Source organism: Mustela nivalis, assembly GCF_964662115.1.
Source record: "Mustela nivalis genome assembly, chromosome: 1".
NCBI classification, from domain to species: Eukaryota; Metazoa; Chordata; class Mammalia; order Carnivora; family Mustelidae; genus Mustela; species Mustela nivalis.
In genome coordinates this window covers 176,747,701-176,762,801 of record NC_139020.1, presented here as the reverse complement: position 1 = coordinate 176,762,801, position 15,101 = coordinate 176,747,701, and the positions used below count along the sequence as shown (strand labels likewise).

The following is a 15,101-nucleotide window of genomic DNA, read 5'->3' as shown; positions in this document are numbered from 1 at the left end:
CAATAAGAAGAAATCAGAGGGTGAGAGTTAAAGAATAAGACTGGAGGCAGGTGGCCCATCTAGGGAGCCATCACAGTGGTTGAGGCGAGAGAAGCTGGTGGCCTCATTGGGTAGCAGCAGGGGGATGGAGAGAGTCGGACAACTTCAGGAGATACTTAGGACACCTCTCAGTGTTATTCTGTGATCTGTGAAATCAGCGGAATCCACATACCTCTCAGTGTCTAAGCTTAGCTGAGCTTCCACTAAGTGCGCTCTGAAGTGATCAAATCGGAAAGCTGTCCGACGTGCTCCACCCACCTCTTCACCTACCTCCTGGTGAAAGCACTCTGGAGCAAGACTGCCATTATTCAACAGAGCAGCGGATAATGGAGCAGTGCACTGATTGGACTGGAAGGTTTTGGAAGGAAGGTAACATTCCATGTCCAAGTTTCCCTGGCCTCCAAGTCTTTTGTGCAAGTAAATTAGTTTCATTCGTCTCAGGGCACCTTTTCCAGGCCAACTCCTTCCAACTTGCCTGCAAATGTCTCTCAGTGGTGTGTTTGAGGCTTGGCTGCGTCTCCTTGTCTGGAACAAATCTTTTATTACGAGGAAATAGCTGGATGATGATTCTGGACTCTTGGACCCAATCCGCTCTCAGCTGTTGACTCAGTATTTGATACCTTGGTCATTTTTCAGCTTAACCTGCCTCCTCTCCTGCCTGTTTCTCATTAACACGACTTACATACTGGAAGCCGAATTTCTAACCTACCACCTCAGCAATTTTGAGTGAGACAGTTAGGATTAACACCTGTTTCTCGAGACTCTCCCAAGATATGACGGAGGCACACATGTTATTTTCTCTGCTCACCTCCCAGACTCGCATGATTTTCCTTTGGTGCAGTGGTCATGCATTCCACCGCAGCCTAAAACCATCCAGATGATGGGAATATCATGTTGCTCGTTTCACATGGGAAAGCCACAACCCACCCTCGTCTTGTTCATGTTGCATTCAAATCTAATTTGCGTGGCCCAAGTGAGCGTGAGCAGCACAGCCCCTTTGTCAGCTGTTGGAAGTTTAGCAATACTATTTCCAAACACGGGCCATTCGGCAGCCAGCAGGCACTCAACAGCTGAGTGGGGCAGAAAAAGTCTCAGACACCTATGGCCATCCAAACAGTGACTCATCCTGCTATTGCCAGGATAAATATGGGAATAAATGGTATTTTTCTCCAAGCAGGAAGAATTGTCAAAATGCTTATCACTTTATAAAATATAACAGATTGTGCCTGTTCATGTTTTGAAATGTTCCAACTATTCACTAGCTGGGTGTTTTGTTTTGTTTTGTTTTTAATTTTATGAGTTTATTAATAGCTTTAGCTGTTTTGCTTCTTCCTAGGAGGCCTGGAGAACTCAGGAGTTTTCAGGCTGTGCTGCCTCCGGAGCTCTGGATCCACTTGGCTGTGGTGGCCTGTGGCAATCGTCTGGAGGAGACCCTGGTCATGCTCAAATCCGCTGTACTCTTTAGCCACAGGAAGATCCAGTTTCACATATTCACGGAAGACTCTCTGAAGCCCGAGTTTGATAAGCAGGTAAATTTGTGGAAATAGCAGTGCCATAGTTACTGAGTGCAGACAGACTGCATTGTGGGAAATGCATATCCCCCTTCGCTAATGGGATTCACTGACCTTCGAGTTGTACTCCACTGTGTGGCCATACACTTGACTCTGAGCCTTACTGTTCTCATGGATCCTTTAGGGATACTTACGCCTACCTTGCAGAGATATTGTAAGGGTTCTATGAGATGACACACTCAAAGCACTTGACCCAGGGCTTGAGCCCTCTGGTGTAATTAACATGGCTCTCATGTAGGGGACAGGTAGCCATCTACAAATCCCCTTTACGTAGGTTTTTTGAATGATAAGTAATAAACGTTCATTAAAATAAATTCAAATGATACATATGCTATAAATTAAAAGGTAGGTGTCCTTGTCCCACACAAGAAACTATCTGAGTTAGCTATTTTGAATTATTCTTCCATATTTTTTTATTTGCAGATGTATGTTTGTGTGTGTAATTATCTGTATGGATGCATGTATATGTGTGTAAATGTGTATTTGTTTGTATAAACATATACCTGTATAACACACAGGTATATATGCCCAGACTAAAATGTATTTCTTTTATTTTTTGAAAAGATTTTTAAAATTTATTTGAGACAGGGAAAGAGAGAGAGCATGCATGCGCAGGGGGGAGGAGCAGAGGGAGAGGGAGAAGCAGGCCCCCTCCTGAGTAGGGAGCCCTATGTGGGGCTTGATCCCAGGACCGCAGGATCATGACCCCAGCTGAAGGCAGACACTTAACTAGCTGAGCCACCCGGATGCCCCTGTATTTCTTTTATAAAATCAAGCTTGTTCTCTATGTGTCCACCTAAACTTGGTTTTCCTACCTTAAAACCGTATTGTCAGGATTGTTCCAAGTCAGGTCTCAGATGTCCTCACCTCATCTTTTCTGGTGACTGTATAGTATTTTATTATGGGTTGGATGCCTGTTCAGTTGACTATTCCTCTACTGAGGAACAAGGACCAATTTTTTTTTTTTTTTACCAGTTCCCGAGGAGAGCTTTGGAAATACCTCTTCTCCCCAGTCTCGGGACTGGGGAGTTTGCAGAGTTTTGAGTTTTGAGTTTGTAAACCAAACTTTGCTTTGTCTTGGATGTTTGCCCTTGTGGTAAGGCCTGAGTGCTGGCAGAGTGAGACGTGGTTCGTTTCATATCCACTGACTTGTGTCAGCAGGGCCCCCTCCTGTCCCCAGGCTGGCTACACTAATGAGAAAGGCCAAAAGAAGCCTGTAGGGCAGAGAAAGGCTACTAACAGAAAGCTAGAGAATGGGCTGCGTTTTCTGAAGAAAACTGTCCCCTTGACATCTTCACCAGGCGAAGCCAAATAGTCTCAAAGCTTTGAAATCGATTGGAAAATGCCTTGAAAAAAGATCTGAGTCAAAGGAAAGGGAAGAGGTTGGCACACACATGGTTTGCTTCTCTGCAGCTGTGGTTGAAAGGAGATGGCAATGATAATTACCATTTATCAAGGGCTTCTGATTTATAATTTACCCCTCCTTCACTCTCCCCGGAAGGTAGCAATCATGTCCCTCTTTTGTAGAGTTTTAGTGATTTGTTCATCAGGTGTCAGCTCAAGGTCACAGCGTCAGACCTCCACCTGCTTAACCAGTGTGCCATTCTACCTCTGCAGCTAGCAGATAGAAGACTCATCTGAGAAACTCAGCTCCCCTATATGCTTGCTGCTGGATCTCAGGCAAGCCTTGTGGCCTTTCAGAGCTTCGGCTTCCCTGCTGTAACTTGAAGCGAGCAACACTGATAGAAGAGCTAAGGTATCGGGAAATCAGGATATGCTAGGTCAGGCTACCTTAACACCTCCCGAAAACCTCAGACCCTTCCCACGTGCCTGCTGCTTGTCTCACACAAGCTCTTAGATCTGGGACTGAAAATGACAAAAATTATTCATGCTTTTTTTTTTTTAAGTTTATTTTTTTTAAGTGTTTTTGGTAATCTCTACACCCAGCATGGGGTGTGATCTCACAACCCTGAAGTCAAGAGTGGCATGCCCTCTCAGCCACGCCAGCCATGTGCCCCAAGACTGTTCATGCTTTGAGTTGCACCTGCTGGAACACTTGGCTTCTGAAGTTCTTGGGATGCCATGCAGGAAAGAGAGAGACAAGTGGCTCACGACTGTGCATTTCACTCCCTCAGCTTGACAGTGACACGAGTCTTTTCCATTCGCATTGAACTGCCCGGAAGCAGTCACAAGGCTCACCCAATGGCAAGAGGCTGAGAAGTGCTCAGTGTGCAGGAAGGGAGGAAACCGGCTGTGGACGAACCTTAGCAATGTGTTGCCCAATAACCATCTAATAAAATTAATTGAGTACCCACTGGGTGCTAGAGGCTGGGACAGGAGAATGGAGCCGAACAAAACAGATCTGAACTTAAAGAAGGTGAGGGGAAGGAAGAGGTGTGTGTGTAACTATGTGTAACTATGTGTATGAGGCTTCTTTTCCAAAGAAGCTCTCAGTGGCCCCACCTGTTATTCACACGCTGGCATGCTTCCCTCCTTCACTGTCTCAAGGGTTGGCCTGTGTGACCAGCAGCATGGGGAAAACGCAATGCTATGTCAGTTCTGTGATTAACATTTAAAAGGGCACCACGATTGCTATCTTGCCTGCACTCACTTTCTCTCCTGGATCACCTGCTCTGGGATAAGCCACTTTCATGTCAGAGCACCCTTTGGAGAGGTCTTCCTGGTAAGGAATCAGGGCTTCTTGTGACACTCATGGAAGTTAGCTTGGAGACAGAACCTCCCAACCCGCCCAGCCATCAGAGGACTGTGACCCCAGCCAGTAGTTGGACAACACCCTCGTGAAAGCCACTAAGCCAGAGCAACCCAGCTTACAGATTTTTGACCCTAAGAAAGTACATGAAAGATTACATTTCTGTGGTTTCGAGCCACTACGTTTTGGGGATAATTTGTTAAAAGGTAATAGCCAATACATATGCCTCTATATACATCATCTGTATGTATATATAAAATAGAGTATGCTACATAGACTGTTCACGTGACATTTGAGGCTAGAGAATGGAAAGAACATAGCTTCTACCGGCTTTCATGGAATGCCTGCCCCAGGAACCTGGCCGGGATGTGGTGAGTGAGCCCACACTAGCCCATTTGGAGAGATCGTATGGAGAGACCCACTCAGAGAAGACCTGAGGTCCCTAGCCCCTAGCTGGCCTCAATTAGCAGACATGTGAACGGACTGGCATTCAGATGATTCCAGTCTTTAGGCTTCGAAGCTTCTAGCCGAGGCCCAGACATCATGCAGCAGTGTAAGCCGCCCCCCATCCCGCCCCCTTCTGTGCCTTGTCCGAATTCCTGATCCATGGCATCTGTGAGCTTAATAGATGGTCGTTTTATACTGCTAAGTTTGGGGGTAATTTGCTATAAGCCATGGTAATTGGCACATTATAAATTGGGAACTAAATTGTATGGGAGAATCATTGAATTTGAAAAATCATTTGAATCGCTCTGGAGACTTTATCCCTGTGATGGCTCCTTTCCTCAGGTCTTTGTTAGATCAGTGGAGCTCAACCAACAAAGGAAATTGTAACAGGGTGTTAAAAGACAGGCAGGGCATCTGGCCTCGTCCCTTCCCATGCAGGGATTATAGATAAAAAGTTCAGATATAAAACCTTGTCTCTTATGGAAGTCACAGAACTTTCCTTAGTCTTGGTTGTTTCATCAGTATGGAAGGACAAAATGATCCTTGCTCTGTTACTGCAGAACATACTTTGAGGCTGAATCACATGGTCTGTTTATTCTTTCATTCCACAGAGATTCTTTGGAACATCTTCTGTACCTTGTTAGCTTGAAAATAGTAGGGCAGGACCAGTTGGTTTTTGTGTAGTCACAGGAGGTGCTGGTATGGAGAGACGGGGTCTGCCGCCCTTCGCAAGGGTATTACTTCCAACCCTGAGGCATTGTGGGAATATCCAGTTTCTTTTGACAACTTCCTACAAAGCTCAAGGCCACGTATCTTTGTTTTGTAAAAACAAAACAAAGTGCTAGATGACCTCATGATTCCTCTGGAAACTGCTTTGTGGGTGAATTGTACTCTTTTTAAGGAGAATTTTTTAATTTTTAAGCCATGTAAATACAATATGTCTGGAGCTATTTACCAAGTATAATGTAGATACTTAATATTTTGGAGTCTCATTTATTTTTGTCATCTCTCAATATAGGAGCTGCAAATGCCAGCTGGTTGATTTCCTTGCTGCTCCTGGCAGCTCGGGAATCAGACATGTGCTTGAGGTTTGGCGCATCTGTCAGGAAAAAGTGGGACACCAAAGGGGGGTGACCACCAATCCATTCTGGTGATGGGTGGGGCCAGTGGAATGGCAACATCCTTTGTGTGTGTGTGTGTGTGTCCTCTGCCATAGGAAGAGGTGTCAAGGAGAACTTGTGGCTGGAGCTGGTATACTATTCAAACACGAGCATTGAAACAAATGTAAATGGACTGAACATTCCAGTTAAAAGACACAGATTGGCAAAGGCAGATAAACCCTTCTGGGAGATCAAAGAGTCAGGGAAACCAGTAGACCTCCGGGACCTTCCCATTCTCTTCGAGTACTGATTTTGGGCTGCTGTGGCAAGGCACATTTGGACTGAGTATCTGTCCCTGGTGTCCATTCTGAGAGGTCAGTGTAGTCGCTCTCAGTGTGTACAGCCAGTGTCGGTTCTGATGAGTCAGTGCAGGTGTGCCAGTATTTGTGCCTGGTGTGGGTTCTGATTGGTCAGTGGGCCTTCATAAATTAGTTATCAAATACTTTGTCACTCCTCCTCTTTCTCCTTCTGAGATTTCTCTCTCATATATCCATCTCAAAGTTGCAAATTTTTTTTAAAGATTTTTATTTATTTATTTGACAGAGAGAGATCACAAGTAGGCAGAGAGGCAGGCAGAGAGAGAGGAAGGGAAGCAGGCTTCCTGCTGAGCAGAGAGCCCGATGCGGGACACAATCCCAGGACCCTGAGATCATGACCTGAGCCAAAGGCAGAAACCTAACCCACTGAGCCACCCAGGTGCCCTCAAATTTGCAAATTTAAAGCATGATTAATGGTATGTTTCTTCAAACATTTTTATGTGACTGTATAAGCAATATATGTACGGTGCAAAAATAATTCATAAAATTATAAATTTAAAAAATCAACCCATCCTAATGGTCAGGGAGAGTAATGTTGGTATATTTACTTATATTCCTTTTCTTTTCACATGAATATCAGAAATAAGGTTATCTTCTATATTCCCTTTTATATCACTAAGCCTTGTATTACTCAATTTTTTCTAAAACTGGGGTTGTCCAGCTTTTTCTGTAAAAGACCAAATAATAGCTTTGTAGGCTACACAGCCTTGTAGCTACCTAATTCTGACATTGAGTGTGAAAGCAGCCGTAGAAATATGTACACAATTAGGTGTGACAGTGTTCCAATAAAACTTTTATGTATGGACACTGAAATTCAAATCTCATGTGACTTATAAATGTCACAAAATGTTATTCTTGTTCTTACCTTTTTCAGCTATTTAAAAGTATCTAATCATTCTTGGCTTGTGTGCTTTTCATAGCAGGCTGCATTTAGTTCTTGTCCTACCAACGGTTAGCAAACCCTTCCTGTACGATGTCACATTCTGTTATGTAGACATTCCTTGGAGCTTATTAACCAAATTGCTGTTTAGGTTGTTTCTAACTTTGCTCTGTTACAGACATTATATATGATAAACAAACTTGCCATAAATGTGAGGGGACTTTGGGAATTTTTTCTTACAAGTGTCCATGGGGAAACATTAACTCAAAAACGTAAGAAGATACACAGATGGCAGATAAGTGTACAGAAGGAGACTCCACATCACACGTTATTGGGGAACTGCAGAGGAAAACAGTGAGATACCACTACACACCTGTTAGAATGGCTAAAATCCACAACACTGACAACACAACATGCTGCCGAGGGTGTGTGGCAAGAAAAAAATCTCACTCATCGTTGGTGGGAATGCAAGATGCTACAGCTACTTTGGAGAGCAGCTTGACACATTTTTAAAAACCTAAGTGTAGACCAGCCATACAGTCCAGGTATCTCACTCTTTGGTATTTACCTAGAGGAGCTGAAAAGTTGTCCGCACAAAAACTACACATCAATGTTTATGCAGCTTTATTTGTAATCACCCCAAACTGAAAGCAACCACAATACCCTTACCAAGGGAATATTATTCGGTGATAAAAAATAAATGAGGTACCCATCCACCAAAAGACATGGAGGAGACTTCAGTGCATGTTGCTTGTATAAGAAGCCAATCTGAACAGGCTTTATACTCTCTGATTGCCACTATATGACATTCTGGAAAGAGCAAACTAAGAGACAGTAAAATAATTAGTGGTTGTAAGGATTCAGTGGGAGGGAAGGAGGAAGGGGTGAATAGGTGGAACAGAGGAGATTTCTGGGGTGCTGAAACTACTCTGTAATGGTAGATACCTGACATTATACATCTGTCAAAGTCCATAGAATATACAACTCCAAGAATGAAACCTAAGGTAAGCTATGGATTTTACTCACTAATATATTGATATTGGTTCATCAGTTATAACAAACATACCACACTAATGCAAGACATAGGTAATAGGGGAAATTGCGGGGGTGGGGGGAGGGTGGATGGGAACCCCGTACTTCCTGCTCAGTTTTCCTGTAAGCATAAAACTGCTCTAAAAAATAAAACTCATTAATTAATATTGTTATTGATATTAACATATGCAAAGTAAATATACTCACTGGAAAATTTTAAAAGAACACAGAAATATAAACTTAGAAAATGACACCACCACCACCACCACTTCCACAGGTGCCTACTTTTAACACTTTAGCATCAGGGATGCCTGGATGGCTTAGTTGGTTAAGTGTCTGCCTTCGGCTTAGGTCATGGTCCTGGCGTCCTGGGAACAAGCCCCACGTTGGGCTGCCTGCTCAGTGGGGAGTCTGCTTCTCCCCCTTCCTCTGCCTGCCACTCCCCATGCTTGTGCTCTCTCTCTCTCAAGCACAAGCTTGAGCTTGTGCTCAAATAAATAAAGTCTTAAAAAAAAACCCACAAAAATAAGTTTAGTGTCTATCTGTCAAGATTTTTCTCTCCATATAAAATATATGTGCATATATTTTTCCTTTAAGACAGAAACATTATACAATTTTTTGCATTTTATTTTTTATTTTTAATAAGCATCTTTATAACAGATTTTATAACAAAATTCTTAATAAACTTATTTATTTAAACATACAAATTTTATAATAAAAGGTTTTTTATAATAAACATTTTTCCTTGTCAGCACATATAGATCTACTTTATTTTAACTATTACAATAGTCTATTGTATAGTTCCATCATAATTAATTTTCCCAGTTCCTAACTATAGAGCATTTAGTTTGTTCACAAAGGTTTTTTTTTCTTAATTACAAATGAGACTTTGTTGAAAATCTTGTGCCTTTATCTTTTGGGGTTGGTTGTTCCCAATTTCAAATTTCCCTCTTGGAAGTTTATTCAAATTTATACTCCCCTTGTGCTGTTTTTGTGCCAATCTCCCAACATCCTTGACAACTCTGGATGTTATTTTTTTTTAATTCTAGCCATAGTCTTTCATTCATTGAGCATTAATCATGGTGGTGAAGTTAGACATTCTCTGTAAGGTGCCTGAATAATTTCCACTTGAACATCCAGAAGCTTCAGGTGTTTTCCATATCTCTGGGGCCTAATCACCCTCCCCTTGTCTTCCTTATTTTTTAGTTACGACAGTGGCCTGACATGTATACAAAGAAGTTTGAGCACAGAATCTACCCCATCACGTTTTCGGTTGGAAACCCTCAGGAATGGAAGAAATTATTCAAACCCTGTGCTGCTCAGAGACTCTTCCTTCCGGTAGGAACACGAGCTTTTACTAAGATGCTGCTCGGGAGAGGATTGTTCTTGGAAACATGGTGAAATTAACTGGTGTGTGTCTAAAAACATTTTACTTAGAACTGAAAAGGTGTTTCTCTTGGATTCTGCAGTTGATTCTCTTAGTGTTCTGGTATAGGGGATTCTTGTGTTCAAGAAGTTGTCTGTCCCAAAGATTTGAGGGACTGAGAGCATCCGAAGCATGTCTTGGATTATGGGTCTTTGTGACTTTGGTTCCACCTTTATGAGCTGTCTGAACCTCAGTAAACCCCCCACCTTCACTAGTCCTCATGTTCCTCCAGAGGTTTGGCACATAGTTGACCCTCAATAAATGGTAGCTTTGATGATTATTCTCTGGTAACAATAACTATTAATAGATGTAGCCATGTTAGGGGATAATTCAAAAACACTCCAGAGTTCTGGTTCAGACTCTCAGTTTTGAATTTTTTAATTAAACATTTTTGTTACCTTTTAAAAAATCCTAAGTAGAAAAATCACTGAAGATAGATTCTAGGTTCTAGAATAGGTTCTAGGCCTGGGTTAGTGATACCAATATGGCAGCAAACAAGTCAGTCACAGCCTTGCTCCCTTGGAGTTTGAGCCTAGCATTGAATAGGTAATTGGAAGTATGATCTTGTTGAAGTCTCGTGGGCATATGTAATTTGGGGTTCCACGCTGGTGAGTGAGAGGTCATTGAAGGTTCTTTGGGGACATGGCATTTATGCTGAGGCATGAATGTGCCAGTCTTCCAACATCCTTGACAAGAAGGATCCTTCAGAAGAAGCAGGGATCACTGAGTGGTAAGGGCCTGGTTAGTAATGAGAGAGAAGAGAGTACCAAGCAGATGGAATAATATGTTCAAAGGCCCTGAGTTGGAAAGGAACATCCTTAAGAAAATAAAAAAAGGTAGAGTAATCAGAAAATAGGGTGATGTGGGATTAAAGAGGTCAGCAGGGGTTGGATTGTCTGGTCTTTGTGTTAAGGGCACTGAGAAGCCATTGACTGATTTCTAACATGCAAGTGGGATGGTCTGGCTTGTGTTTTAAAGAGGACCCCCTATTCATTGCAGTGTGGACAGTGGAATCACTAGGCCAATTACTGATTATATGGGCTATGTTGAGGGCCTTAAAGATGGATTCAGAACCTGCCTGAGAAAGAGAATTACCAGTCCTCATGACTGGCTTGCTGTAAGAGTTGAAGTAGAGTGAGATGAGAAGGATTTCCCCCAGGTCTCTGACCTGAACAACTAGTAAGGCTGTTCTGTTTAAAATTGCCAATATTCAGCTATTTATGAGATATGGAAAAAGGCAGTTTGTTAGGATTCATCCTACTCAATGGATGGTGATCTTTGGAGAGAAAAAGACTGTTTCATGGGATGAGATGAGTTTAACTTGGGCCCTATTTTTATTTTGAAGTGCCTGGGAGATGGCCATGTAGAGAAGTCTTACCATCTGTTGGTTTCAAACCCTAAATGGCAAATGGCCATTTTATCATTTCCTACTCAGAACCTGTGAGAAGACCTCCGCACAGGCTTACTCACTCATTAAGTGACCTGTCTGTCACACACCACAGACCATCATGTGAGATGGGAGTCATTTCATAAGTGTGGGTAAGGACAGACTACCTCAAACTGGAACTAAAAATCTGTAGGTGGAAGATATAAAACTTAATTACCATTTCAGAAGATGAGAAAAAATGTCATGTTTCTTCTTGTCTCTGTTTTAGAGGGAAAAATGTATTCAAAAACCAAAGCAGAATTTTCTTTCCAGCCTATCCAAAAAATATAAGCAACCCAGTAGAACCACATTTGAATGTCCCCTGACCTTGGGTTGTGACTTTATCACCACTATTAAAAAAACAAACATACCACATGATGGTTTTCATTCATTCACAACTAAGTAAGTGTTCCATTTTGAATGACAAATGATTGCTGGCATTCCTTATCTGCTTTTGATAATGGAAACTAGCCCTCCCTAAAAATAACAAAGAGAGATTAAAGTTGACAGGACATTTACCTTCTCTGAGTCATATATCATAGCAGCAGATTATGAACATAGCATTTTTGGGCTTCAGTAGAATATATTGATCCTCAAGGTAATTTGAAATAAAGTCTAGGTGATGTTTTCCTTGAAACTCATCTCTGTAGAACCAACTCAAATATACTGCTGAGGCAGCAGAGTGAAGATGGAGATCCAAAATGCAAACATTCTAGCAAGTGATAGGTCAGTCGATTTTCAGGCCACAATCTCACCCATATTCTCATCTACCCAAAGCCTGTAGGAAAAAAAGAAAAAAGAAAAACCCTTCTCACATAAGATTTTACTATAAGAATAAAACCAGAGTACAAGTCTGCAACTCAAGCGTATTAGATTCTCAAGTACAATTAGTGGAACTCAGATCCTACCAATTCATGATTTATGAAGTCCTAGAAACCAGTGGACATTTAATTTTCTATTTCTGTGAATAATGGTCCAAAGAGCAGTACCATTATTAGTGCAAAGTAAACTGCAGATGGCTTGTAAGCTCTCTAAGATGCATACTACTCTCGGGTAACTCAGAAGCTTAAAGTATTTAAAACAATCTGCTGATTACAAATAGATCAAATCTGTTCATTAAAATTTATTCGGGGGGGGGGGAGATTGAGCCCCACATTGGGCTCTGCACTCCGTGTGGGACTATCTCTCCCTCTCTCTCTGCCCCTCCTTACTTTCCCCCAACCTCAAATAAATAAAATATTTTTTTAAAAAGAGTAACAAGGGTGTCTGGGTGGCTCAGTCGGTTAAGCCACTGCCTTCGGCTCAGGTCATGATCCCAGGGTCCTGGGATTTTGTCCCACATCGGGCTCCTTGCTCGGCTGGGAGCCTGCTTCTCTCTCTGCCTCTGCCTGCTGTTCTGCCTGCTTGTGCGCTTGCATGCTCTTGCTCTCTGAGAAATAAATAAATAAATAAAATCTTAAAAAAAAAATACTTTCTGCAGAGAAGAATGAATGCACAGATCTTTCTCTTAAAAAAAAAAAAGAGTAACAATATATAATCTTCCCTTTTTCCACTTAATAGTTTCTTTAGAGGTTTGTAACTAGCTCCAATATTTGGAAAACGATATGCTTACCAGAGAGATTCTAATGAATCAGCTACAGGCTAATGGAAAAGAGAGATTACCTGACCTATAAGAACTTTCTATAATTAAGGTCAGGCCTCTGTACTATTCTTAATATTATAAGTCAGCATTAGCAGTCAACATTGAGTCTTCCTTGGAACCAACCCTTTGGATGTCAACAAATATTGATGGATGTATAGGAACATATTAAAAATCCTTATTAAGAAGAACATCTATTAGAATCACCATAAATGATGTCTCTATATTTCATTAAGCATCAAGAGGCCATAAATTATTGGGACAAGGTCATATAAAAATGACCCTAGATACCAATTTTGTTGAACAAGCTTTCCAAAGTCCTTATCATTTACTCACACATTATTAAAGGTTTGACATTCAGGATATTAGTTACAACTCATAGTTACATGTAAGAAACTCAATTTCAACTAGCTAAGGAAAGAAGGAAACTGTTTGGCTTATCTGACTGTGAAGTCCAGATGATCCCAAGTGTAGGGCTGATCCAAGGGCTCCCATGATGTCACCCAGGCTCTCTGTGTCTCTCCCTCTGTTCCTTGCAAGGCTCACTCTAGGAAAATAATGATTGCTTGAAGCAGCCTGAGATCCAAATTCTAGAAGCTTAGTTTAGCAGCAAAAATACCAGGAAAGATGGCTACTTACTAAATGGTGGCAAAAGAGCTCTGTGGAAATGCTGCCCAGCAAAACAGGTATAACTTGTGAAAATCTTTTTTTTTTAAGGATTTTATTTACTTATTCATTCATTCATTTAAGAGAGAGAGAACATGAGTGGAAGGAAGAAGTGGGGGAGGGGGTGGGAGGGAGAAAGAATCTCAAGCCGACTCCACACTGGGTGTGTACCTGACATGTGGCTCAATCTCATGGTCCTAAGATCATGAGCTGAGCTGAAACCAAGAGTCAAACACTTAACCAACTGAGCCACCCAGGCAACCCTGGTGAAAATTATTTTTAAAACAATTATCTAGACTCTTTGGACATTGTGCTAACGGCCTAAGCAAATGAGGAAACAGATTATTCAAGAAAATGTAATGTAGCCAACTCTAAGCTTGTTCTACTCAACTGTGTGACAAGTCTAGAGGCAAGATGTTGGGTTAAGGAAAGTGACTTTTTCTGGAAATGCAGCAAACCAAGGAGATACAGACTATTATCCTAAACAACCTTCTCCCCTTAGCATGAAATTCAACTTTCTTTTATGTTAGCAAAGCAGGGGAAGCAAAAGGGAGTTGGAGTCAGAAAGTAACTGATGCCTGGTCATAAAACTTGTTTGTCCTTGGTCAGTTGATCTTTGTGTACAGATATCTGATCATGTCATTCCTATAAACATTAAGCATAGTCAATTCTATATGTGCTTCCTTATCTCCTTGGGTGAGGTAGGTTTTCGGTAGAAAGCAGTTTTTGCAAATATTAGCTGTAATATGAAATACTAGCGGATCATGACCTAAGCAAAATCTCTTTGATGATTAACATGCCTATGTACATGTAGGGCTAAAGCAGAAGTTTTTAAGCTGTAGGTCGCAGCTACGTGGAGTCAGACATGCTGGGTTTTTTTCCCCTGATACACTAAAACTTGGTAAGAAAGAGGGAGAATCTATTATGTGCTAATAAAATAATTTGGAAAAAAATAAATAAATAAATAAATAAAAAGAGGGAAAATCTGTGACATTTGAACCACAACTTAGTAAGTAACTTAGTAACTTGTGGCCCTCCTTCTCCCCTTGAAACTCAGCATGATGGAAAGTCAGCTCCAGACAATTCAGTCAAGAATACAGGGATCCTTTTCTCCCCAACTCCCAGTTGAGGGATATTGTACTGCCTTAGGAGGGCCAGGTCATCAGCAGTTTTCATCTCTGCATCACAGAGTTTAAGTTCCAGGCAAATGTGGCCAATGTTCTCCAGGTTCCATAATTAAGAGGAAGATGGTAGCTTCAGGAGAGCAAGAAACTAAAACAGGGGCACCTGGGTGGCTCAGTGGCTTAAAGCCTCTGCCTTCGGCTCAGGTCATGATCTCAGGGTTCTGGGATCAAGCCCCGTATCGGGCTCTCTGCTCAGCCGGGAGCCTGCTTCCTCCTCTCTCTCTGCCTGCCTCTCTGCCTACTTGTGATCTCTCTCTCTCTCTGTCAAATAAATAAAATATTAAAAAAAAAATAAAGAAAGAAAGAAACTAAAACAGAGGCTAGCTCATTTATAAAGGAGAACCGGGGAAAGAGACAGATCAAAAAGCACCTTCGTGGTGGCAGAACAATGTTCAAAGACTGGCCTTTAATTTCCTTAAAGTTTAATCCTGCAAATTAGCCTAAATTTAATTGTAGCAGGTGGAGAAGCAATTTGTACCTCAAAAACAATAAAGCAATCAGCTGGCAATTCATGGAGGCTAATAGCTGGGTGTAATACCAACAGCGACAGACAGTTTAACAGAAAAATTGGAGAAAGTGTCAGTGAAAGATAGGTGATAAAACC

The 15,101-nt window shown here is 41.6% G+C and overlaps 1 protein-coding gene across 3 annotated transcripts in view; it reads left to right on the top strand.

Moving 5' to 3' along the window:
- The window catches only part of GXYLT2 (glucoside xylosyltransferase 2), a 118,292-nt gene that overhangs the window by 47,292 nt on the left and 55,899 nt on the right, over nucleotides 1-15,101 (top strand). For all 3 annotated transcript variants that reach the window (XM_082697905.1, XM_082697906.1, XM_082697904.1), the window contains 2 exons: nucleotides 1,376-1,568; nucleotides 9,363-9,494. In XM_082697905.1, the coding sequence (XP_082554031.1) occupies nucleotides 1,376-1,568; nucleotides 9,363-9,494 (325 nt within the window). The remainder of the gene's footprint in view (nucleotides 1-1,375; nucleotides 1,569-9,362; nucleotides 9,495-15,101) is intronic.